This window comes from Tauraco erythrolophus, chromosome 3, assembly GCF_009769465.1.
Source record: "Tauraco erythrolophus isolate bTauEry1 chromosome 3, bTauEry1.pri, whole genome shotgun sequence".
Taxonomy (NCBI): domain Eukaryota; kingdom Metazoa; phylum Chordata; class Aves; order Musophagiformes; family Musophagidae; genus Tauraco; species Tauraco erythrolophus.
In genome coordinates, this window is record NC_141467.1 from 26283244 (window position 1) to 26309517 (window position 26274).

Consider the following 26274-nt stretch of genomic DNA (forward strand, 5'->3'; position numbering starts at 1 on the left):
AAAAAATTGTGCTGTGATGGAAAAAGAGCTTTAATTGAAACCTTGACATTTTCCAGACCATTAAGTTGTAATTGACACATAATGGGAGCTGTTCTGGTCCATTGAATAGATTAAATGCATTGTAAAATGTGTTTGAATAATATTGACATAAGAGATAAGCCACATAGTCCTAGGATCTGTAATGCACTGTATAAATAGTAATATGCATTTTCACTCCATTTATGTAATGTTCATTAGCCATAATGGTAATTAAGCAACTTGATGGAGAGGAAAACCAAAATGTGTATGAAGATCTAGGCATATACTTGGTCAAAAACTTCATGTTTGAAATCAAATCTGGATTACATGTCACTCAAGTTTGGAGACAGATTTGGTGTTGACTTGGGTTTAAGGCAGTGATTTAGGATTAAATTAGCATTATATATGAATTAGCATTCAGATATTAAAATTTTAAGAAAATGGAATGATCAAGGTCGCATGTGTTTTGTTACTGTCTGTGAACCTCAAGTAAAATGGGAAACCCATGGTCCTAGGCACTCTAAAATACAATAAGAGACAAACCCAGCTCCAAAATAGTTCACAATACGTTCTTCTGAAATAATTTTGAGTGAGATTTGAATGCTATATCCAGCTTTGTAAGTGTGCTTAATATGCTGTTGGAAAAAACTAATTTTTTTCCTTTTTTTTTTTTTCCTTCTCCCTCCCCTCTCCCTTGCTGAATCTTAATATAGAGTTTCCAGAACATCTACAATATCCTCAAATGGACATTCATCATATTTCCACAATTCTGCTTAGGCCAGGGTTTAATAGAACTTTCGTACAATCAGATCAAGTTTGACCTGACCAGCAACTTTGGAATAGATTCTTATGTGAGTCCCTTTGAGATGAATTTCCTGGGCTGGATTTTTGTGGAAATGGCTCTGCAGGGAACGCTACTTCTTCTTTTACGGCTTTTTCTTCACTGGGATCTCCTCCAGAAATCAAGGTGTGTTACCATTTGTATTCTGCAGTAGTAGAGACTAAATCAATTTTTATAGAAAGAAAATGGTGGATTCCTTTGAACGCTTAAAGATAAATAGTTCTGACAACATGGTGTACCTGAATTAGTGGAAACTGCAGAAAAAATACAAGTAGTTGTTGTTTCCCTTGAATTCTGCTGAGATTCAATCACCAAACTTTAAGGGATTGCAACTGGGGAAATAAAACAGAGTTATCCAGAGTACAGCAATGCCCAATTTGCCATGTGTCATTTGTTATCATGTTCTGGTTTAGGGGTCAGTGTTCAATTAACAGCATGGTCAACCCTTCAGAAGATGTTGATGTAGAAATGGAGCGACAGCGACTCTTTGGTGGAAGAACTGGTAATGATATCCTTCTTCTGTACAACCTCAGGAAGTGTTATGGAGGTTTTGGTAAGAAGAACACAGCTGTGGAAAGCATAAGTTTGGGAATACCAAGGGGAGAGGTAAAGATACCTTTATTTTTCTCTCAGAAAATAACACTTCATTCTGAGCAATTGTTCAGACATTCTCAGGATGTCTACAATCAAAGATCTGTAGACAGCAGCAGAACAGTTTCAATTGTAGTAATTTCTGAAAATCAATATCTGGATAAAATCAGAAGCTCTGATGGTGTTTAAGATGCAACTGTTCTCTTTTTTTTTTGGGGGTTACAAATTCATCGATGTCTTAATTTTTTTCTTTTTGCTTATCTTTACCAAGTTACTGTTTTATAGGCTAACATAAGAAACAAGTAGGTAGCATAGCAGTTCAGTGTCTGAAGAGAAAACAAAGAATCCCTAGCTCAGTTGTAAACTGTGGACTGAATCTTGAACGTATCACCAAGGCAAACTTGTAGTTCCCATGCTGAAACCATCAGAGTATATTTTAATATAGCACATAATATACTAATATGCTATTTCAATAAACTGAAATTTAGCACTGTCATGGTTTTAGGCTGATCCAGCAACTAAAACTCACACAGTCTCTCCTTCTCCAGTAAAGTAGAGAGGAGAGAAAAAAAAAACAAAGGGACTGAGGGTTGAGACAAGAACAGAGGGAGCACCCACCAACCATGGTCCTGGGCAAAACAGGCAGAGCTTTTCTCAAAGCAAAACAGTTTATTAATGATTAGTTAGAAGGACAAAGGGAAACAAAAACCGATTACTTGAGAGGACAGAAAGAAACAAAACCAGATCTTAAAACCGACACCTTCCCCCCCCCCCCCCCCCTTTCCTTTTCCTCCCGGCTCTACCTCCTCCCCCCAGCAGCACAGGGGGCAGGGACTGGGGGAGTGCAGGTCAGTTCATTCCGTGCTGTTACTGCTGCCTCTTTCTTAAAGGAGAAGGAGTCCTTACACCCTTTTCCCCTGCTCCAATGGATCCCCTACCCACGAGGAAAAATCCACAAACTTCTCCAGCGTGAGTCCAGCCCACTGGAAACAATCCTTCCCCACAGATTGCTCCGGTGTGGGCTTTACCACAGTCTCGGGTACTTAGGGAGCTGTAGCCACTCGCTCCGGCGTGGGTCGTCACTCAGACTCCAGATGCCTCTCCGCCTTGTCGTGCACCCCAACACGACCATCCTCAGGCTCAGGCATCTTCTCCCCACGGGCTGCGAGTGGGTCGCTGCTCCACCGAGGCCGTCCTGGTTGCAGGGGGGCCGCCTGCCATCTCACCATCAGCCGCAGGGGAAACTCGGCTCCGGCACACCTCCTCCCGCTCCATCCTCACTGACCTGCTGTCGATGCGGCTGTTTCTCTCAGATCTCAGTCCTCTCCAGGTGAACTCAGCCCAGTGGGCACCCCGGGAGTGGGGTGCCCCCGAGTTCCCCAGCTGGCTCCGCCGCCGCCATTCTCCGTGGGCGGCGCCGGCCCGACGCAGGCAGCTGCCCGGCCGGGAGCCAGGGAGCGGGGGCAGTGCCCTCCTCCCTTCTCTGCTCGATCCTGGGCGAAGCACCTTTTCCGGTTCCCTTGTCCTGACTTAAATAGGGCGATTCGCAGAGGCGCCCTATTGGCTCAATCCCAAGGGGGATGGCAGTCTGATCTGGTGGCCAGAACTAAGCCTAACCCGGTTCCAAAACCGGGGAGGTCACAGGGAGCAAAACCCCTCTCCTGCCACCAGAACCACCCCCCCCTTCACATCAAACCATGACAAGCACTGAATATGGTAATCCTGAAGATTTCAGAACAGCATGTATTTGGGGGGCAAGTGTTTCATGATTTTGATGCCTTTTAGAATTTCAGGTATTTCAAAAATACTGATAAGGAAAAGACTTTTCTTATTTTTTTAATAGCAAATTGTATGATATGAGAAACTAATGCATGGCAGCACAAATCCAGTGGTGTCCTGCCAATTATAGATCAGTCGTTGGGTAACTGGAGTAACCAGAAGGATGTTATTACTGATTAAAGCCTATTTATCAATAAGAAAGTTCATGAAACAAGTATTTTAAAAGTTATGAAGTGTTATATGTAGACTTAATATGAATCCTGTCGTAGCGTGAGCATATGTTCATTGCAGCTAGGGGCCTAAAATAGCTGTTCAGAGTCACCGTGTGTCTTGGCTGTTCAGTGTTCATTGACTTGTACAGAGTGAAGCAGCTCATGAAAAACAGAAATATTGGCTCTATAGACTGGTAGTCAGGGCTCTCAAATAGACATCCTCCGTTGAGAGGATCACTTGAGATCTCACTTGAGATCCTCAGTTTCAAATCTAGCATTTACTAATAATATAGATAAAAATACTGGGCAGGGTTTTAAATTGAGAGCTAGAATCATAAATGAGGTACTCTTAGGAATTAGGGGGTAATAAAAATATTATATAGTTGTGTTTTTTTGAAAACATTTTCTATGGAAAAGGGAATTTGCACATGCAATATATCCATATATGGTATCTTACTCATATACAATAGGAAACACGAAAGGAGGAGAAACTCTTGAAGAACTAATATTACTTCTTTCTTTCAGCATAGCAGATTCATTGCTTTTGCTCCTTTTCTTTTCCTTTTTATTTTTTTTTTCTTTGTTCTCTGTTAGTGTTTTGGACTCCTGGGAACAAATGGAGCTGGGAAAAGCACAACATTTAAGATGCTGACTGGTGATGCCATCCCATCTGCAGGACGTGCTGTTATCAGGACTCCTACAGGGTAAATAACACAGGGTTTGATCAGAATAGCGCTAATTGATAATGCCAATGATCAAAGACGCAGCAGTCTTCAGTCCTTTATACTGTACTCTAAGGACCTCTTTTGTTCCCTTTTAAATGTATATTGCTTTGTTGGTGTTAAGTTTCTGCAGGAAAGCATTTTAATATTATTTAATTCCATCTGACAGCTCTGTTAATTGAGAATAAACTTGTCTGGTAGCAAAAGTGTAGGCTCTAGGAAGCCTTAACATAGAGCCCTTTAAAATTGTAAGAAAAATCTTAACATACAGTATGTCCCAATGCATGGACATAGATCCCCCCATACTAGTGCCGCACTGAAAGGTTTCCAGGCTTAGACTGATGAGCAGTGCTTCAAGTGGATAATTTTAAAATGTTTTCTGACCTTTGTGTCCTTCAGAGTCATTAATTGATTACTTGATCAATATGCTATGTAATTAGGGTAGGAGATAGTGTTGGTGATATTGAGGCTAACTTCAATGGAGTTCTAAGTGAATAATGGACTTTTTGGGTTAGATATAACCAACATTTGCCATTTTTCCCAGCAAAATTGGAGGGGAAGTTATTTTTTAGGCCAAAGTAAAATGCATATGTGTCTATACAAATGTATTCTGGGCTAGTTAACAATTTTAAAACTTCTCCTAAATGATGTCTGTTTCAAAATATGTGTTTTGGAGAAAGACAGGTGAAGGGTTTAATTCAGAAAATTTTTTAAGGAAGCATTTTGGAATTTCCAAAATGACAAGTTACATTTCTTTGGTTTAGAAATTAAATGCTTTCATAGGTCAGTATTTGCTAATTTCTTTACAAAGTTAATGATCAGCAGATTTATCTGCAAAATGAAAGTAGTTTCAGTCATTGCAAAGTTCAGTTTTGTGGAAAGTTTACACTTACTTTGAAATGGACACCTTCACCACTACCAAACATGATTTTACTTAAGTGTGTTTTGTTTGTTTTTTCACTATCTTTAGTAACAACCTTTTTTCCCAAGAGATTCAGTGTGAAAATAATTGATAACAAAGAACTCCTAAAATGACAGTCAAATAATTGTTCATCATGAATAAGGAATGACTCAAGAGATTTTGGAAGAATGATTCTTAAAGAGAATACGAAGGGATATGAGTGAGGCTTTACAATTGTTATAGAGACTTTTAGACGGTTGTTTTAATTTATAATTTCCCAGAACAAAAGACAAAAATTTTCAGACATTAAACAATAACAACTACCAAAGTACTTTAAAATTAGGTAAAAATTAACAATTGCTGTTCTTTGGAACTGGTAGAATGCTTTTTTGCTTTGTACCAGGATATCATGGAGGTCAGATGTTTAGTATGAGTCTGAAGAGGATTTGAGATTTACAGAAATAAAATAATCTGTAATGATTTTTGTATAAGATATTACCCTCAAGGCAGTATTTAAGGTCCCAGGTTTTGTTTACATTTTGAGAGGTATTTTTCTGTAGATTTTAATGGGACTTGCCTTTGGTCCCACCTGTGCATTCATGGACTGTACATGGCTTTCCCTGCACAATGTGGTACCAGACCTACATTAGGGCAAATGATTTAATCTGGTGTAACAATTCCAAAATTTTAATATCCACTTGAAAGCAAATATAAAGTTATAAGAATATATTTCATCATCACCATGTGTATTGACACTTACACTATGTTTATTGATTGCATGACTTATTTTATCAGAAAGACCTTACCTCTAAAGACTATTCAAAAACTTTTCAAAAAATCATGAAACAATTTAACAATACCTGTATTCCTTTTAATAGTTGTGTTGTTTTGTGCCTGTGAATAAACAGATAAAAATTCTTCTGAAGTCAACTTTAGTATGCTACTGGCATTTAACAATAGGTTAAATGCTCTCCCTGCACATCATGTGTGCTACTTTTATTTCCCCCACTGTGTTTTATAAATCCAACATGAAAGCACATTTTAAGATGCAATATTATTTACCATAAACTAAAATATAGGTAATGAAATTTGACACATTTAGGAGGCTTGAGAGGAAGCCTTAGCATTTGCATTTAGGAGTCAAAAATACCCTTGACAACATTAATTATCATTATTATGGTAGTGTCAATCCAGATTATGGATTTTTATGTATTTGAAGTGGCTGAAGTCAGCGCAAAACCCATATACCCAAGTTTTCAAAACTTATCACTAATTTGACAAGGCAACCTCCAACAAGAGCTGCAGTTACACTTCAAGGCTGGGAGAAGAGATTTATGTCATTCCTGACTTCGTTTCTTGCTTCGTATTTTGGCAACCGCTGTTAAGCAGATCATGGTTCACTGTATTGCTGTACTGCTCAAAATCACTAGGGGGCAAATTTGTTGACTCTTCCATAGATAAGATTATAACTGCAACAGGTCTGGAGAACCCTTTCTTAACAGTGGAAGAATGACTCAAGTTACTCATCCCAGGGACTTTTAGGTGGACTGATTTGTATTTACACTTGAGATAAATGGAAGAAAGGGGATATCATGGTAGGAAGTCATCTTCTTTTCACGCTGCAGCAGTGTACTCAAAAGCCTGGTATTCCTGGCACAGAAGAAGAGATGAGAGACAGCCGAATAAAGCAGTTGCTGCTCACAGCTGCAGACCAGTTGCTGGTCAGCAGATCTGGACTTCTTTGTTCAAAATCTGTATCATGAAGCAGCTTCCATAGAGACATTACATCTAATAGTGATTCCTGATGAGCAATTCGGGCAGCAGATTAGATGTAGATCTCAACTCTGTTGGGTTTGGCTGCAAAGAACACAACTTTTGTCTTCTGTGACCCTGGAAGGCAGAATACCATAATACTACTATAATACTATAATGCATCCTTCATGATGCATTCTTCATGACCGAATAATGAAATGAGTATGCAAAATTATTATTATAAATAATAGAGAACCTAACTAATGTAGCTCCATGCAGAAAATCCTTAATTCATAACAGTTCCTGTTTCCTTGAATAACTATGCTTGAAAGTTCCTGGTTTAAAAAAAAACAGATAAACAAAAACAACAGCAACAACAACAACAAAATTCACCAAAAACCCCTCACCATGTGTACATTTTCCTGATTGTTATTGTAATAATTTCACTGAATTTAAGAAGAAGTCAGAAGCATCTCTTTGAGGCATATGCACTGAAAACAGCCTTGAATTTTAGAGGACAGCTTTTGCACCTTTGGTCAAGACAGGGGACTAGAAATGGAAAATGAGCTTTCTCAAAAGTACGTGTTGAATTGCAAAGTAGTATTTTTGGAAGTTCACCCTAAAACATCTTGGACATGCATGCGGTTATATAGAAAGAGCCTCACACATAGATAATCAAGATGTATTCAGGGAACTTCTGCTACGTTCTCAAAGAAAATAAGAAAAATGTACTTCTGAGTCGCAGCTGCCTTTTTAACAGGACAGAAGAGCAGATTCACAACATGGTCAAATACTTCTAAAAAAATTTGTTGACCTTTAGATTATCTGTTTGTTGAATGTTTAATACCACAAAAAAGGAGCTTATTCCTAAAAATCTTCGCAAACACTGTCTGGTTTCTTAACAAAAGCTTAGTAAAATGCATAAAAATGCATAAAAGCTACATGTTATGTAACAGTTTTCAAATTACCGAGATTCATAAGACAGAGTGTTATTAAGTAGGAATTTTATTCAATATTAAAGCTGACTTCACCCTTCTGCAAATCAAGGTTTCCTGGCATTCTTCTTGATGGAAGTTTCAGTACCTAAACTTTGTATACTATCATTTACATGATAAATAAATATTTGTAGTATGTAAGCTAAGCAGTCTACCAAAAAAATTTACTTTTTTTTTTAATTTTCATATCCTTCTGCAGAAAATGTTTTTAGGCATCTTCTAACATTTGCAATCCCATTCTGGTTGTAACTGTGATGTGATAAAGATAGTCCAGTAAAAGAAATAGAAATGAATTGCCAACAATAACCGGTCTTGTGAAGATAAAAGCAAAATACCATTCACAGGGGATTTTGCCTTTTTCATTATTTTGTGTACCTCATTAACATTGTCATTATCTGTGACACATCTGTCCAAATGAAACATAAAAATAATTATCGTATAGAAAGTGTGTCTCCATATTAGGGATATTTGCAACCCCAATATTAAAGAGTGTCAAAGGAAGAGCAGTATTGAAGCTGTTAATTTGGAAGATGTGGAGAGAAAATACTGACACTGAAGTACCAGTAATCCCTCTTGTAAAGGGCAGACATATTAAAGGCAAAAAGGAAAATGTCTAGAAAAGGGAATATTTTAAGAAAATTTGCTTACCTGTATTTGTAAAGTATAGTGCTATAAGACATTAGGAGACTCTGACTGGCTTTTCAGCAACATCCATACAAAGGAATTGTTAAATTTAAATATGTAAAACAGTTAACTGCATGGTCTGCTTGACGTTTAGAAGGGTTTTTTTGTGTTGTCTATAACACAGCTGTTCCTCTTTAAGAGTACAAATGGACTCAAACTAGCTTATGTTTAGCTCTACTGCCATAACTAGGTTGCCACCAGTGCATGAGCTGGCTAAATGAAAACTACTGTATAAAACTATAAACATTTTTCTAGCTACTTTTTCTGTCAAATAACTTGAAGTAAGGTTTGTATTAAACATGTGCTAAGAAAAGCTGACACTTAACAAAGTGGTAAGACAAAGGAGTACAAAGTGAGCCCTGATAGTCTCTGAATCACTGCTAGACTCATGTATCAGCAGATATTGTACACCAGTTCTTGGTTGTTTTTTTTTAGTTTTGGGGGTTTTTTTTGAGTTCCTTTTGGCTGTTCTTTGTTTTCTTCCCCTTTCCCTATTTGTGTCTTAACCTTCTTCAGTGACACTGTGTCATTTAGCCCTACCTCGACTGAGGAGGGCTAAACACAGCTTGGAAGAGAAAATGTCAAAATTCTTTTAAGTGTTGTGTCAAGATCAGTGTAAAATATGAAGAATGTGACTAGTGGTTTGTTTGCCTTTTTGGCTCTCGCTGTTTTGCAGTCTTTGCCGTTGTAGTTTGCTGAATAGAGTTGACTTTAAGTTCATACTTAGAGCCAAGTCTCACTTGTAGTGAGATGTACAGAGGAAGAAATAGGTAAGTCGGACGTCAACCTGTTCGTAAGTTACCCCACTGAGGCCTGAAGCATTAGCAGTCTTCCTCATGTAATTAATTTATCTCCCATGAGTTTCTATTTTCCTTCTGCACAGAGAGATGCTCCATGACAGCAACTCCCTATCCAATTTGAATTAAAAGTCAATCGTCTCAGCTGTTGGATTACAAAGTCATAAGACCAAAGAACTACTCTCCAAAGAGAGAAAAGTAAAATATTTCTTTATGGATAGAACTTGGACTCTTTGGATAGTTATGATATTCAGCTTGATAAATAATTAAAAATGCAATTCAAATAGCTTTACTTGAAAGGCAGAATAAATTTGCATCAATATAATGGCTGAGATAGCTGTTGTTACACTGTATATCAGTATAATTAGTTTAATTATAACTAAGCTATAGTTACATTAATTATATTTTAACCTTGATTTTTTAATAATGTTAATTGAGCATTAGTATGCACTGAATTCAATGTGCAGTTAAGAGTACAATGAAATGTCTAACTACTTTTGCAATTTGTAAATTTATATTTCATTTTGACTAATTAATGGGATTTATCTCTCTGCAGAAACCATTGTAAGCACCATATATGTCACTGCCTTTATTTTAACTGCATTCAAAAACTGCAGAAAAAGCATACAAAAGTGAAGCAAAGTACACAGCGAAGTCAATAGTGAACCAATTTTTCCAAAAGTAGCCATAAGCGTGATATTGAGGGTATTAAGTTGTCTCTGGAACTTGAAATCAAGATGTACTTTAGAATGTCGGTCCATAGCTACCTTTAAGCCAATTTGCTGGTAACCGCTGTAACAAATAACCAAATCCAGTCTCTGTAATAACCATCCCAGCCTTCTGGAAACTACCAGTCCAGGTCACGCTGGAGAAGGCAATAAGTTTTTTATCCAAAATCATTCTCACTCATTCTAGTGTTTTGGTTTCTCTTCAGTGCCAGCAAAGACATGTGTGCCCCATGACACCCCAATGTATCCTTCAGGGTTGGAATCAGATTTCTCGGGTTTCTTTCAATGCATGAAACAAATAGATTGATGTAAAAGGCCTTAAAATGACCAGTGGAGGAACAACTTTGAAACAAAAATTTTATTCACTCAGAGTTTAGTTTGTTATCCCCAGTATCTTGCAAGTCTGGCGAGTTTCTTTCATCATATTCCAAAACTCTATAAGATGAGCACTCCAAACTTACGAAAGCTTCCTTGAGTTCTGGTTTTATTTCAGGATTTTATTTGCACAAAAGTATCATAATTCTCACTGTATAAATGGAGACAAATCAAAGCACTTAGAAAGGGTTGAAATACAATCTCTTCCATGCTTCCAGTGCTACTGTGCTGTTCTTCTTGAGGATGCCATACGTTCTCTTGACCTTTTCCTAAAATGTACTAGAAATGTAATTTTGCAACTTTTAACTTTAGTTTAACATATAAATTATTCCAGATATGTTCTGTTGGTTTTGTCTGTTGTAACTGTTCACCTTTAAAGGAAAAGTTAAATAGTAAATGGAAATGTTGACTGAGCATAACAATACAGTCTAAAAATGAAGTCTTCACTAGGAAGAAAACTTGTACTGCATGTTAGTTCTATGTCTTAACTTGCCTTAACAGAATTTAAGTACAATAATTAGTCAATGTCTTTTTAATGATGCACAAAGTCCTGTATTACTGTAAAAGTCTGGTTTCCTGCTTGTAGTTTTTAGATATTACATTGGGATTCATTGTGTCTACTGTACTATGGACAGAAAGGCCGAGAGGGGTCAGAATCTATACTTATGCTTCTTTCTCTCTTTATTTATAAAACATTTTTCTTCCTGCATGTTCTGTTGTTTATATGAATGAACTAATGGGAAGTGCTACCAAACTGATAATAAAAGGGCAGGAAACAAATGTCTGTTTTTCTGTAGCTTGGGGAAAAAAAATCAGCATTTTGCTGCATGCTAATCTGTACTTGAGAAAATATTTAAAAATATATTTCCAATTTGATTCTGGTAATATCATATATGAAGATATTTGCTAAGGCATAAGAGGATTATAATTAGTTTAATGAATGCTGTCAGATTTATTTTTTTAAAAAAGGGAAAAGGATTTACAGAATATCATTTAGTGAAAAGGTTTTCTGGTATCATGCCATCACTATTTGAAACGTTAGTTTCGTTTAGACCTATGAAAATGAAATCTGAGAGATTACCTGAATTTCAAGGAAAATCAGTTTCCAGAGATGAGGGCAGTTTTCTATTGTAAGATATGTACTATAATTCAAAATTCTGCCGTGTTTTTCTTTCATTTATTCTTTCAGTATTCAGAAAAAGCTTAGGACTTGGCTAAACTGAACTGAAGGATGATCTCCAGTTTTTTGATTTGGAAATCTACTCAGTGATATTACTGAGGGAAGAATAGGCATTGTGCTATACATACCAAGAAAATATCAATAAAAGACCAGAATCCTCATATGGCTTTTTTTTGGGGGGGGGTCTGGTCAGATTGTTTTCTGATTTGACAGATATTGACATGTAAAAAAATTAGCTCCGTGAATTCTTTAGCAAATACATTAGAATCTCTTTATTAATGAAACTCTTTAAGTGTTTCAGGTCAGCCCTAATGGATAAAGTTGCAAGATAAGGACCAAACTGAGCAAGAATATTAAATAATTATTCTCAATGTACTCTTCCTTTATGAAAGCCAAAGATCAGTGGGTAGGACACTGTTCATCTCAGCCTGTGTGCTTCACAGGAGGCGCAATACTAAAATCGTATCTGAACAATTTACACCGAAGACACCAAAGTGTTTTTATTTCCTGGTGCAAACTGAGTAACTGTTGTCTGATATACTTCTAGCTAAAGAACATTATATGCCTGTTATTTTTTGCAGCTGTGCTAGTTATTTTTTTGTTCTTCATGGTATAGACCCATTCAAAACTAGATGTATCTATCCAGCAACAGGGTTCATGCTGAGTAAACGTCCCTGCAATGACCCCTGAGTGTGATTTATTCTCTTGTAACTGAACTTGGCGTATTGCCAAAAGCCCAGTCTCTTGTTTCTCCAGAGTGCAGCTGCACCAAGAGGAAACCTTGTTAGTGTGTCTGAATCTTCCTTGTAAAACAAACCTTGGACACATCTCTCTGTGTTCAGCAGCATCTAGATACATTTCACTGAGGATAGTGTTTCACTATGTTAGAGTTAATTAAATAAGGAATCCACTGCTTCTGACAGCTTATGCAAAAACATCAACGTTAATCAATCCATCAATCTTATGGTAAAGATGACCTTAGAAAAAAAATTAATTTTATTTCGGTATGGCTGGAAACTGAGCTGGTAAAAATTCTCTATATACTTCATTTAAAATAACTTATAAGTGGGTATAAATTAATGAGGAAATACAGTTCTGGTATCCTCTTTCCCCTACCACCCTTTTTCTTTTTTGCTAAGTCTTTGTCTGGAGAAATGTGTACAGACGGTTAACTTCCTTGGCACCGTCTAAGCCTACAAAGATATTGAAATTTTATATCTTTGCCATTAAGAGCAAAGGACCATTCTAATTAGTCCCCAGCAAGTTTCATCAGAATCATTGCAATTTATCTTTTGATAGCATTTAAATATATTTTGATGCTGTAGTTCATTAAGTAAAATGCAGAATATGTATTTTCTTTTTCTCTCCAGACTCCTGAATTTTGTTAACAGGAGATACATATTTATATTTTCACTAGTGCTGGTATTTGTAGATCCTGCATTTAATACGTTTATTTTGGGTTTAAATGATTAATTATATATTTATCTCTCTTAACCAGAAATGTAGGAAACCACTCAGGGGAAAAGCATTCTGTTGCTCAGAATCTTTTAAAAACTTTTTTCTTTCAAAGCTCAGATTTTTTTATTATTAAGTATCTTAATTTTGACAGGTCTTTTCTGTACATGTAAATCAGCATCATTTAATGTTGAATTAGATGTTGGAATAAATAGGATAGATTTAGTGTCATTATGGGTAATGAGACACCCTTGCAATCAAGCTTTCTTCAAAGCAATGAATGTAATTTCAAGTAATGCTGTACAGCTACAAAGTCGTGGCCAAATTCTCTTAAATCAGGATCACTTTATATTTTTTTCCTTTGTCTTTTAACCTGCTAGGCTTTAATATTCTGCTTTTTGTTTTACTCTTGTTGTTTAGAGAATACGTGCATGTGTATGTGTGTGTGTGCAGACACACAAAGAATACATAGCAATGTTTTTCTCTCTCAACTACTTCCCCTTTGATATTGAATGCAATGCATGCAGTATGGTTTTGAAATATGTTTCCGTAGAGCAGGGTCTACCAAAGAGATATGGGAGGTAAACCTGGTAAGAATTAATTCTCATAGATCTGTCCTCCTCCTGTGTTGATCTGTTCACCTTAACACACACACTGTCGGAATATTGACACATGGGTGGCTGTGCTAATCTGAAAGGGACAAAAAGCATGCATTGCCTGTGGGTGGTACTATGGTATAGAGATCATAGCAGAGAGATCCAAACTCATTTGCCTATGGAGTTGAGGGTAAGTCTGTTTGTCTTGCAGACTCTGTATTCCAAGGGCGAAACCCAGGGCTGTGATTATTTAATTTTTTTTCCAAACAACTTTCAAGTCTTTTGCTTTTTTTTAAACAGGTCTGAAATGGATATACTGTCTGCTGGTTCTGAAGGCATTCTCATCGGCTATTGTCCACAGCAAGATGCCTTGGATGAGCTTTTAACAGGTTGGGAGCATCTTCATTATTACTGCACACTGCGTGGAATTCCAAAGCAGAACATCCATAAGGTAACTATACAGAACAGATTTTCAGGGGGAGCTGGAGCCAGATTGGGCCATGGAGTTTATAAAACAATTGTACTTTTTTTTACAGAAGAGAATATCTAATATTTCATCTTAACAGCTTTAGTAATAAGATTTTTCATTATTACTACTTTATTTAAACACGGATTTTTTTCTGTCTGTTATGCCAGTTAAAAATGCAATAAAGTCACTGAGGATAGTGAAATAACGCCAATGCAAATGAAATCTTAGGCACAAAAACTCTAGAGGAAATGAAATTTGTGAATGGTTCAACACTTTCATTATCACACTTACAGAACTGGGAGAGACTACCACATGCTCTGAGTCATGTACCTCTGAAAAACTCTTTTCTTCAGAGAGGGGATTGTACTGCGAAGGAATTAAAAAATATTGAATGAGTATAAAAATAAACCAAACATCTGGGTACTGAGATGGCAGCTGTCAGCACTCTGCTAGTAAATGTCTTAACCTTCACAAGATGGTTGCTGCATTCAAACCACCTGCTGGGAGCAGTCCATAAAATATTCCAGCTGCCATACGAGGCCTGAGGTTGTCCAAGGAGAAGAGGCCAAACTCGAGTCAGAAAATGCCAGAAGAGCTTACTAGCATAGATGATGATGGTATCTGGGAATTCCACTGAGAAGTTTAGAATTCATCGATACAGACGTAGCTATGCTGACCAGCAAACAGTACTCTTTGCTGTAATGAAGCAATGAATCAGCCAATAGAAGAAATTAAGTACCGAATGGATATAGTGTAAAATGCAGGTTTTTTTTCTGTCTCTGGAGATGGAAGTTTCTCATCTGACCTGGATATGAGCAGCTCAGTGCTTAACTACATCTATTAACATGAGAAAACCGGAGTGTGATATGAAGTCAGTGTCATTCCTGCTATATAGATTGGTCCCATGTAGTTGCTATGACTGTAGGACTGTCCTTGTAACCTCCAGAATGTTGCCTGTTGCCTTCCTTTTCCTTTTTCCAAAATCAAAACTGCGTGTAACTGAAATACCTTTTTCTCTACCTGCACAGCATTTTCCTGGCTATTGTCCGCAGAGTCCACTTGTTTATAGTCCGTTCCTTGTCTGTATCTGAGAGGTCCACCTTCTGATTCTTTGCAGCATTTTTTTCCCCAGCAGCTAGGTACTATTCCAGAAAAAGATGTGATTCCTGCAATGGGACATTGAGTAATCAGAAATAACTGCCATCGTGCCCCAATAATAGCATCAGGACAGGCAATATTTTAATTTTTTCCTGTCTTAAGCTAATCATTTGGGTGTTTCTGGATGTGAGGCTGGGGGAAATAAAAGGCTCTTACAAGTCTTTGCCTCTTCTCTTGGGCAGTATCTTGCCTGGCTGGACTTTTGATTGACTATTTTCATAGAATCATAGAATCATAGAATGGCATAGGCTGGAAGGGACCTTGAGAGGCAGGGATGCCTCTCAACTAGATCAGGCTAATCAAGGCTCCGTCCAACCTGGCCTTGAACACCTCCAGGGAGGAGGCATCCACAACCTCTCTGGACAATCTATTCCAAAGTCTCACCACCCTTGTACTGAAGAATTTCTTCCTAAAATCTAATCTAAATCTGTTCTCCTCCAACTTAAACCCGTTTCCCCTTGTCCTATCAGTAAAAAGTCCCTCCCCAGCCTTCCTGTAGGTTCCCTTCAGGTATTGGAAGGCAGCGATTAGGTACCCCCAAAGTCTTCTCTTTTCAAGGCTGAACAATCCCAGGTCCTGCAACCTGTCCTTGTAGCAGAGGTGCTCCAGCCCCTGGATCATCTTTGTGGCCCTCCTCTGAACACGCTCCAACAGATCTATGTCTCTCTTATGGTGGGGACACCAGAACTGGATGCAGTATTCGAGGTGGGGTCTCACAAGAGCAGAGTAAAGGGGAAGAATCACCGCTCTTGACCTGCTGACCACGCTTCTCTTGATACATCCCAGGATGTGGTTGGCCTTCTGGGCCGCATGAGCGCACTGCCGGCTCATGTTGAGCTTCTCATCTATAAACACCCACAAATCCTTCTCTTCACGGCTACTCTCAAGCCACTCTGTGCCCAGTTTGTATTTGTGCCTAGGATTGGCCCGACCCAGGTGAAGACCTTGCATTTTGACTTGTTGAAGCTCATGCAGTTAGCACTGGCCCATTTCTCAAACCTATCAAGGTCCCTCCGGATGGCATCTCTTCCCTCAAGCGAGTCCACGGCACCACGCAACTTGGTGTCATCGGCAAACTTACTGAGGGTGAACTCAATGCCATCATCCATGTCGCTGACAAAGATGTTGAACAGTACTGGACCCAGAACAGACCCCTGAGGGACACTGCTTGACACTGGTCTCCATGTAGACATCGCACCATTGACCACAACTCTTTGAGTGCGACCATCCAACCAGTTCTTTATCCACTGAGTGGTCCATCTGTCAAATCCGTGTCTCTCCATTTTAGAGACAAGGATGTCATGTGGGACAGTGTCAAACGCCTTGCACAAGTCCAGGAAAATGACATCCGTTGCTTTACCCACGTCAACCAGAGCTGTAGCTTTGTCATAGAAGGCCACTAAATTAGTCAGGCATGACTTGCCCCTAGTGAAGCCATGTTGGCTGTCACCAACCACTTGGTTATTTTTTATGTGCCTTAGTACAGCTACCAGGAGAATCTGTTCCATGATTTTACCTGGCACAGAGGTAAGGCTGACTGGTCTGTAGTTTCCCGGGTTGTCCTTGGTCCCTTTTTTAAAGATGGGGGTTATGTTTGCCCTTTTCCAATCTGTAGGAACCTCACAAGACTGCCAGGACCTCTCAAATATGATGGCTAGTGGTCTAGCAACTTCAGCCATCAGTTCCTTCAGGACCCGCGGATGTATCTCATCAGGTCCCATGGACTTGTGCACCTTCAGGTTCTCTAGGTGTTCACGGACCTGATCTACTCCTACCCTGGGTGGTTCTTCACTCTCTCAGAGCCAGCCAACATCCTCTGTGATTTGGGTAGTATGGTTCGAGTGGTTGCCAGTGAAGACTGAGGCAAAAAAGTTGTTGAATATTTCAGCCTTCTCCATGTCCTCAGTAACCAGGTCACCCGTATCCTTCCAGAGAGGCCCCACATTCTCTCTCATTTTTCATTTTCTCTCACATACCTATAAAATCCTTTTATGTCATTTCTAGTATCGCTGGCCAGGTTTGACTCTGTCAGGGCCTTCGCTTTCCTAACCTGGTCTCTGAGTACACGAGCAACTTCCTTGTAATCATCCTAGGTTACCAGTCCCTGCTTCCATGCTTTGTGTATTCCCCTTTGTATTTGATTTTAACCAGGAGTTTTTGTTTATCCATATAGGTCTCCTGGTGTTTTTGCCTGATTTCTTGCTTTTGGGGATGCAATGCCTTTGAACTTGGAGGAGATGATCCTTGAAAGTCAACCAGCAGGGCTCCCAGTCCCTCCAGGGCTTTATCCCATGACACACTACCAAGGAGGTTCCTGAAGCAGTGAAAGTCAGCTCTTCTGAAATCGAGGGTTTCAAGCTTGCTGCGCTTCCCCCTCTTAGCTGCCCTTAGGATCTCAAACCCCACCATCTCATGGTCACTGCAGCCAAGGCTACCCATGAGTTCAACATTACCTACCAGCCCTTCCCCATTGACAAAAACGAGGTCTAACATGGCACCTCTCCTCGTTGGTTCCTCTATCACTTGGATAAGGAAGTTATCGTTAATGCATTCCGGGAATCCCCTGGATTGCTTGTTCCCCGCCATGTTGTTTTTCCAACTGATATCAAGGTGATTAAAATCCCCCATGAGGACCAGGGCTTGTGAATGAGAAGCAACTCCTATGCCTATGTAGGGCCTCATCCACTTGGTCCTCCTGATTGGGTGGTCTGTAGCACACCCCCACTGTAAAGTCTCCTACCCTTCCTTTCACCCTGGCCCACAGGCCCTCGGTTCTTTCATCATCACTTGCCAGGTGGAGCTCCATACATTCTAGCTGTTCGTTGACATAGAGGGCAACACCCCCTCCTCGTCTCCCCTGCCTGTCCTTCCTGAACAGTTTATACCCCTCTAGTCCAACACACCAATCGCAGGAGTCATTCCACCATGTCTCTGTGGTGCCAATCAGGTCATAGCGCTGCAGGATCACAAGCATCTCCAGCTCCTCTTGTTTATTGCCCAAGCTGTGGGCATTCATACAGAGGCATTTGAGTTGGGTGCCCGATGAGGTACCTGGAGCCCCCTGATGATGCTCAGATGTTTCCACAGTAACCAATCCCTCAACAACCCCTGTGCATGACACCTTGATCCCTTGCTAATTTTAACAGTACATTTCTTGCAGGTTGCTTAGAAAACAGCATACAGTCTTTTATTTAGTTGTTTGCTTTTCATAACTCATCAGTGGTAGTTTTTGCTTCTGAGTACTAGCAGAGTACTGAAAACTTGAATATGTTTCCCTTGATCCAAAGGAAATATATTACAGGATAATTGTTATTGCAGTAAACCCCTCAACTATAATTACCTGTTTTCTCCAGACAGCTCCTCTCAAACAGTTGGGCTAAAAGCCTATCATAACTAGCATCTATTATCGTGGCACTTTAATAGACACAAATGTGGCAACAGATTCTGGCATCTCCTCTAGAGCTTTGTAGTCATTCAAAAGGATGCTGTTATATATCCATACATCTTACCTATGTTATTGAATACCTTTGGTCCTAAGTGTAATTTAAAACAAGAATCAAAATTTGATTGTTTAGTTATGCAGCAGTGCTCTTAAAATGCTCTAAACATGGCTTTTAAGCCTTACCATTTTCATAAGAAAAGACAACATATTCTTGTAATGCAATATATTCTTGTAATGTATATGTCCAAATGGTACACTAAGTACTACAAATGAAGCAGATTTTAAGATATCCTAAGAAGAATGGAAATTTCAGAAGCACCTGAATGATAGAAGTACACAGTTTTAATTCCATTTCATGGGATTATCTTAACAACTCAACATACTTTGGGTGATACACATACCATGTTACTCTCAACAAGCTCACTCCAGACAATAGAGTAAGCGTACTCCCCATTTGTGAATAGGCTGAAGCACAATAAACCCAGGCGGATGGTGATCCTCTGAGAGAGAAATCGAATAGGAATGAGCCTATGATGTAGGCCAAGGAGGACTTCCCCACAGTTTAAAAAATTGCCTCAGCCTTATTGGAAGAGATACTTTTATAACCAACTTGAATTTGCCAAGAGAGGTGTCTTTGAGTGAGAGCTGAGTAGGGCTTTTAGTGCTGTGCTACCTTTCTGACTCCTGGAGTGACAGCCTCTTAGCTGTTGTTTTATTTTAGGATTCACAGGTAGATGTGAGGAAAAAACTGTTCAGGTGGCACTGGCAGACACCTTCTTATTGGTAAGACCTCATCTGGAGACAACTGGTGACAGTAGCTTTGAGAAGTGTGAACTGATCCATGCATTACTAAGGGCTGTTAATGCTTTAATCTTACACTCTGCGCAAGCCTTGTCAACACCAGGTAGTAGAGGAGAGTGTGTCTGTGCGTGCACATGAATCCTGCTGTCATTGCCTGATTTGTGACCCACTCAGGTCATTTGGCCTCCCAGCAGCAACTGTTTGGAGAGTGAGGATCAGGATCTATGGGGAAGCTTAAGAATGGAGGGAGATCTGTGGTGTGCTTAAGGACCTGGCTTTCAGAAGGAAATTGTCCCGTGCAGTACTGAGCTCATCTCAGGTGCCTGGGAAGTTTTCCAGGTTGGGATGAGCAGGACCATACCACCAGATTTCTGTGCTGTGCCTGCAGGGTGTCTCTCCATGTGCATATGTAAAGGAACGCTGCTGCAAATGGTGTCTCCTGTCTGCATTTGGTGAGGAGCCAGGAGGGTAACCTGGCTTTGTATACTTTCTCTGTAAATAATGTGGGAATTTTGCTGTCTGTGAAATATCTGGCATTCATAAAACCCATTTCAAATGTGGAAGCATTTACGAATAATTGGTGTATCTAAAAGCTTCCACTTTATGTTCAGATCCAGCTATTCTCTGGGAAGTTAGTACACAGTTACTCCAGGCTGTTCTCGAAACCATTTGGGGAGCAGTTCCTCGAACGATGTGGTAATTCACATACTGATCCTGCTTCAAGTGGATCAAAATCAATTCTATGTTATTTAGAGATGATTTATGTTACTGTGGTACACTGGGAGAAGATAAATATTAATCTTCTGATTATCCTGGACCTTAGATTATCTAGGTGTAGGCTTAGACTGTTCTTTATAGGCAGCCTTCTGTGCTTAATTTCACATTTGCTGTATAGAGACTGTTCTTCCTTTCGGTTGTCCTAATTTTTTGTCTGCATAGATTGCAGAGCAGACTTTGTTGCCATATGCTTGCGATCAAGGCATCAAAGGACTCCTGCAAATAATATTTAGCTACTCTGGTTTACCTTCATCAAAAACTGAACTACAGCTATCTCGGAGGAAAACAAATGTTTTTGTCAGCGGGCCCTTCCAACTGCGTGGCATTGCTGTCAAGCACTGAACAGCTGCTGTGTTTCAACTCAGAAATAGCTGGTGCCTGGAGAAAGAGTGCCTTTTAGTTGCCTATAAAGAAAACAAGGCATGGGAATGCTTTGGAATAGCAGCTGTATGGAAATGTAAGCTGTTACTTTCTCATTCCCTCCTGCCCATGATATAGCACTCCAATAATAAATACATTGTAAAATGTTGCAGAAAGAGTGATGTACTTCACTTGCAAGAGAGAAGCAACAATATATTTTATTGATGTAAAGCAATGAGTTAACAGAGTTCCATGGTAAATGTGACAGTGGTTTGACAGGATTTGATGGCAAGATACACTTGATTACTTACTGCATAGAAGACAAGGTCAGACAAACTGTTAGGGAGATCCTCCTGTTGAGTCATGAGTTTCAGAGAGGACCTCCTTGTGTTCTAAACTCCTGAGAGAGAGAGGACTCTAGATGTGGCTGGATCCAAACTTAATCTCAGGTTTGGTCAATGGTTTATGTCTAAAGGATCGTATATGCGCAATCCATCCTTTATATCGCTTAGCTAAGATTACAAAGTTTCAGGTTACGATTCCCAATTCACTTAACTGAGTATCTGACTTGGTAAAAATTCTCTCAACCTCTTGAAAGACTTCCCTATTCAAGGGGAGATCCTGTTGTGCAGCCTGCTGCTGTATAGAGAAGCTCAAAGGGGTCTTGGGCTGCTATTTATGGAGTAAGGTGATTGACTTACAGTCATATTTGCGTACCCACTACAGATGTTAGTTTCTTCCAGATTTGGCTTGAGTAGGACACTGACCAGCACTGTGGTTAGGTGGGCTCGTTGCCATAAATTAGTCCTTGGCTATTGTGCTGTTATCTGTCTCCCCTGAATCCATTTTGAGTCGGATGCAGCCATCACAACCAGATGGATCCATTGCAATCCCACCTGCGGTTATCGCCTGAGCAGGGTTGCAGGATACAAAGGTCAGGTCAGGGAGCAGCAAGGAGAAGGACGCTGTCACAGCAGCAGGCAGGTGACTTAAAGGATGTGTTGCTGCTAAAGTAATCTATTGAAGTATTAACTTCAAGGATCAAATCCTTTGCTAGACAGATTTAGCAGCAGCAGGAGTTAAGTGCCTGACATAAAGTTGAGTGCACTTAACGTTCCAAAACAGTAATTAACTGAATGGGAAAGGAGGAGAAAACGGGTCATTTACTATTAATGTTAAGCTTCATGTAATGTGAAGCTTTACTTTACTTCACAGATCTGCTCTGAAAGTTTCTTTCTGCTGTAAAACTGGAAAAGTCAGAGTAGAGTTTTTGGGCTATCTAGACAGATACTAGTTTAACATAGTATTTTTCAATCTTATTTTTATTTCTTTAACATATTGAGTTTCAATATCTCAATTTGTTCAAAAAAAAGGCATACAACTTGTTCAAAAATATAAAAAACTAACACAGTATTAAATGACATCTCTCATCTACATCAAGATTTGCTTCGCAAATCTCAAAACCAGCTTCATCAGGCCTTCAGAGGCAACTTGGAAAGGCAGTAAGGTTTCTCTTTATATTTACTCTCCAGGAAGATTTTTCCACTGACTCTGGAATCTCACTTCCTTACATGTTAGATTCTATAGCTTCTGGAAACAGGAATTTGCAAAATCACTTAATCTTTGCATGTTTGCTTTTTTTGGACCTCAAGTAGAATTAGTGTGTACAGTTTTATAAGATTCTGGGGTAAAGAACTATTTTCTCTTAGAACTTTTTCCATGAGCATATGCTTTCCTAATGTAAGACATCTAACAATTCGGAGTTTACTCTGAAGCAGAACAAATACTCTTTGGTGTGGAATAGATGAATGATTGTTACTTAGGATGATCAAACTACACTACATTCACTTACTCAGAACCTGACACTCTGGATGACTATTTTGGAAGTGTATAGTTATTTTTCAGATGACTCTAGAATTCATCCCATGCTGATTGTAATTCATATTGGTCACGATACACATTTTCAATATTAGCTTAGGTTTCCTTTTTGAGGGTTTGTTCAAAATAAAATGGCAAGAATTTACACATCGCATTTATTTTGTCAGAAATTATGCAAAATTAGTATACTGATGCATACAGACTTTCAAGTCAGGATAGACATGCTAACACATTTATAGTCTTCTAATAGATTGAATCTTCACTATTTTTTCTGGAAGACGTACTAACTGAAAACTTTCAGTACTGCTTAATTTTTTACATGAATATTAATGGTAAATTTCAAAGAGAAATTTCATCAGCATTAGTGGTTTCATATCAGCATCATTTACTGCTTTTCAGTGAGGTAGATGTGCCTCTGGATTCCCTGGTGGATAGAGGATGCCCTGCATACTTTAACCTTTACTGTCACAGATATTAACATATATGAAAGAAGTCAAGTTACCTTACTGCCTCTTCTGGAATGAATGTAGTCTTTAGGAAATGCACAAAGTATTAGAGGATTTGCTTTAGATTTTACAGACTGAAGGGCTCATTCCAATGCCTATTCCTAAACTAGGAGAACTAGTCCAAGTTAATCTGGGAAGAAAGAACATTTGCTAAAGATGTTAGAAGTGACCACAGAAAAGTAAATAATTTTAACAAATATTGGAAAATAAGGAAATTGTTAGCTGTAAACTCTGTTATAATCTGAATTTGAGGGCAGGGAGAAGGAAGGAAAGAGTTTAAATACATTACTTCAACCACGGCTATATATAAAACATGTTTATGGTTCAAGTGCACTCACAATGTATATATTTGCATATAACTCTCTCTCTTTTAATTTGTCCTCAATGTTACCAACTTGCTAAATAATATGATGTATCTCCTCACCCTTCACTGCTGAAAGTAATTGAAACCAGAAATAGAACATCATGATGAATATGACAAGGAGGTAGAGAAAGTGTTTGTGTATATATCTCACATTCACTAAAGGAAGGAAACTATTAGAATTGTAAATCTATTGCCCAATTGTGTGTATCTGAAGATATGTCACGTGTTCAGTTCTCAATTTTATTTAAAGTAGTTTAAGATAGATTTTCATTTTACTTTAGAGTATACTGTGATACAAACCACAAGATACTGCTGGTTATACAGATAAATGAAATTATAATGGAGATAAGGTTCCTACACAACATACCTAACACATAATATTTCTAATTTCATTCAGATGACATTTTTGTTGTTTAGGTCATACTGATGAAGCTGGGACTGTTATTGCTGGAAATCTTATGATATACATTAAAGAAAAGAGAAAAAAGTTTGAGGTCATTTCTTGAAATAAGAATGAACTCTGTATTCATAAATTTGCTGAAGCATGCTCTGCAGTGGTCCTTTGAAATGTAAGGGTTGAGGAGGATAGCAGGAATAGGAGATTTTTTAGGTGCAGTTCGGAAATCATTAGGAATAAGGAAGCTGGTTTATTCTTCTGCCTTTATGTTGCTGATATGATTCAGCTCCAAATCTGTCCTGATTTTATACATTTTGCATCAAAGACGTGCATCTAGATATCAAGCCAGATTATGATATGCACTGCAATGATCTGCAAGGTTGATCTCGGAAGCTCTACAAATTCAAAGCAGCAGCAAAGTGGGTACTATAAAATGATTCCCACCCCTTTCTTTTTGCTTTAGGTAAACCTTGTCTTGCAAAATTCCCATAGCAGAGGACTTGCGAGGCTTTCTCTCCTTGTGAAAATAGGAGAAGACATAGTCATGAGTATCTGTGCACTGAATGCTTGAGTACATACCAGATAGTTGGGAAGATTGCATGTGTAGAATTGTAAGTCTTGGGAAGTCAACTCTTTTTAATGTTGCTCCCTACAAAGAGGTTTTTGCTCATACCTAATGCATGATTCAGTCTCCCTGGGGGCTACAGACTGCAATAAGACAGCTTACTTGAATGTTTTTTTTCTCCTCTCTCTGAGCTATTCCTTGGCTTTCTAAATTCTTCCCTCTGTAGTGTTCATTGTCTCTTTCAAAGAATGGTATTTTGCTGACTTACACTAAGAGTTTTGGTAACGCTTCAAAGCTGCCTAAGAAGTAGTGGTTCTGGTCATAGATAAAGGATAGGTTTTGCAACGTTTCAGCTGTGATACATAGTCGTCTTTTCTTTATAGTTTAACAACTCTTGAAGCCTGTTGTAGTTTGGAATATGTGTTAATTTTGGCGTATCCATCTTTTTGTGGGTAATGTAGAATTTAGTTTCCTGAATTTTCGGTTACTAAGATGTTTGATCGAATGAATGCCAGAGAATGAGGTGAAGTGAGGAACATTTTAGATCATTGACCTATCAACACAAAATGAATGCAAATGACTGTTTTGAGCAACGACAAAGACAGATTATCTATATGAGTAAATCTTTATCCTTTGTGGAGAATAAGGGGTTGCAGAGCAGCTTTTTGTATGTGTCTAGGATTCCGAAGTCATAATATGTAGCAAGTGGGTGTAAATAAGGAAACAGCATGTACATTTGCTTAATATGCATGAATGGAGTGTTCTTTCAATCTAAGCATAAACACTACCTAATTTGGCTCATCTTTGCTGGCCACAGGTTGCAGAGGACCTTGTTAATCGGCTACACCTCAATGCTCATGCTGACAAATTGGTGAGAACATACAGTGCTGGCACAAAGAGGAAGCTCTCTACTGCTGTGGCTTTAGTTGGTAAACCCCAAATACTTTTACTGGTGAGTAAAGGTAATACTGTGCCTATGCTAAATGCATTGCATTGAATTTTGTTGTCTTATATGTTGCTTTAAAGAAAATCAGGTAGTTTCCTGGTCAGTAAGGGATGCTATCCCTTGTACTTGGGATACCAAGGATATCCCTTGATATCCAGATGTACAACCATCCTCTTTGTTCTGCTGTATGAGTGCTTCTTATTTTATTCTCCAATGTTCACAAAAATAGAAAGTGAAGTTGTTCTTTCCTTTTTTTTTTTTTTTTCTCTTTCCTTGGGATAACAGAGTGAGCAGGAAAAGAAAAAGGGACCCTAAACACATCAAAATGCAATTGTAGCATCCTATGGCTCAAATGAATATGTAAATGTTTTTACTTTTTACAAGATTTTCTTGTATAGAAGAAGAAAAAAATAGTTTAATGTAAAATATATTAATACTTCCTGTATTCTCTACTTTGTATATAACATGAGAGAAATATATATGAAAAATTCTACTGGCTTCCTTAAGAAATATTCTTATTTTATTTAGTAATTTGGAGCTCGTATTAAGTATTGACCCATCTTTTTCGGGATATTCATATTCCTCGCTACATCATGCTCCATAAATCGAGCTAGTTCTTATATTTTTGTTGGATTCACAATCAAACTAATACTCCTGAATGGTATTAATTTCAATTACTTGACACATGTCGTTATGGTGCTTGGATCCTACTATCTATTTAGGCCTGAAACTGGCCTTTGCAGTTTAAACAATGCTTTTTGCATTGAAGATAATGGGATTACAAAGCAATAGCATAATTATGACATCACGTTCTCTTTCTTATCATTGCCTGTTTTTTCATCAGACAAAATTAAACATGCCTTTCTTAAGCCGTGGTTGGAAATAGCTAAACCCGTTCAATAGTGGAATAAACTTTCCAGAGCTGTCAGAGGGAGGGAATCTGCTTCCCAGAGTTGGGCCAAAACCAGTGCTTCCAGTAATAGAT

General features: G+C 38.6%; 1 protein-coding gene across 1 annotated transcript in view; it reads left to right on the forward strand.

The window, feature by feature from the left end:
* Positions 1–26274, forward strand: part of LOC104380972 (ATP-binding cassette sub-family A member 13-like) — a 155317-nt gene that overhangs the window by 109627 nt on the left and 19416 nt on the right. Inside the window, exons 34-38 of the mRNA XM_086608936.1 lie at positions 732–985; positions 1273–1465; positions 4036–4145; positions 13927–14077; positions 25161–25295. Coding sequence (XP_086465062.1) covers positions 732–985; positions 1273–1465; positions 4036–4145; positions 13927–14077; positions 25161–25295 — 843 coding nt within the window. The remainder of the gene's footprint in view (positions 1–731; positions 986–1272; positions 1466–4035; positions 4146–13926; positions 14078–25160; positions 25296–26274) is intronic.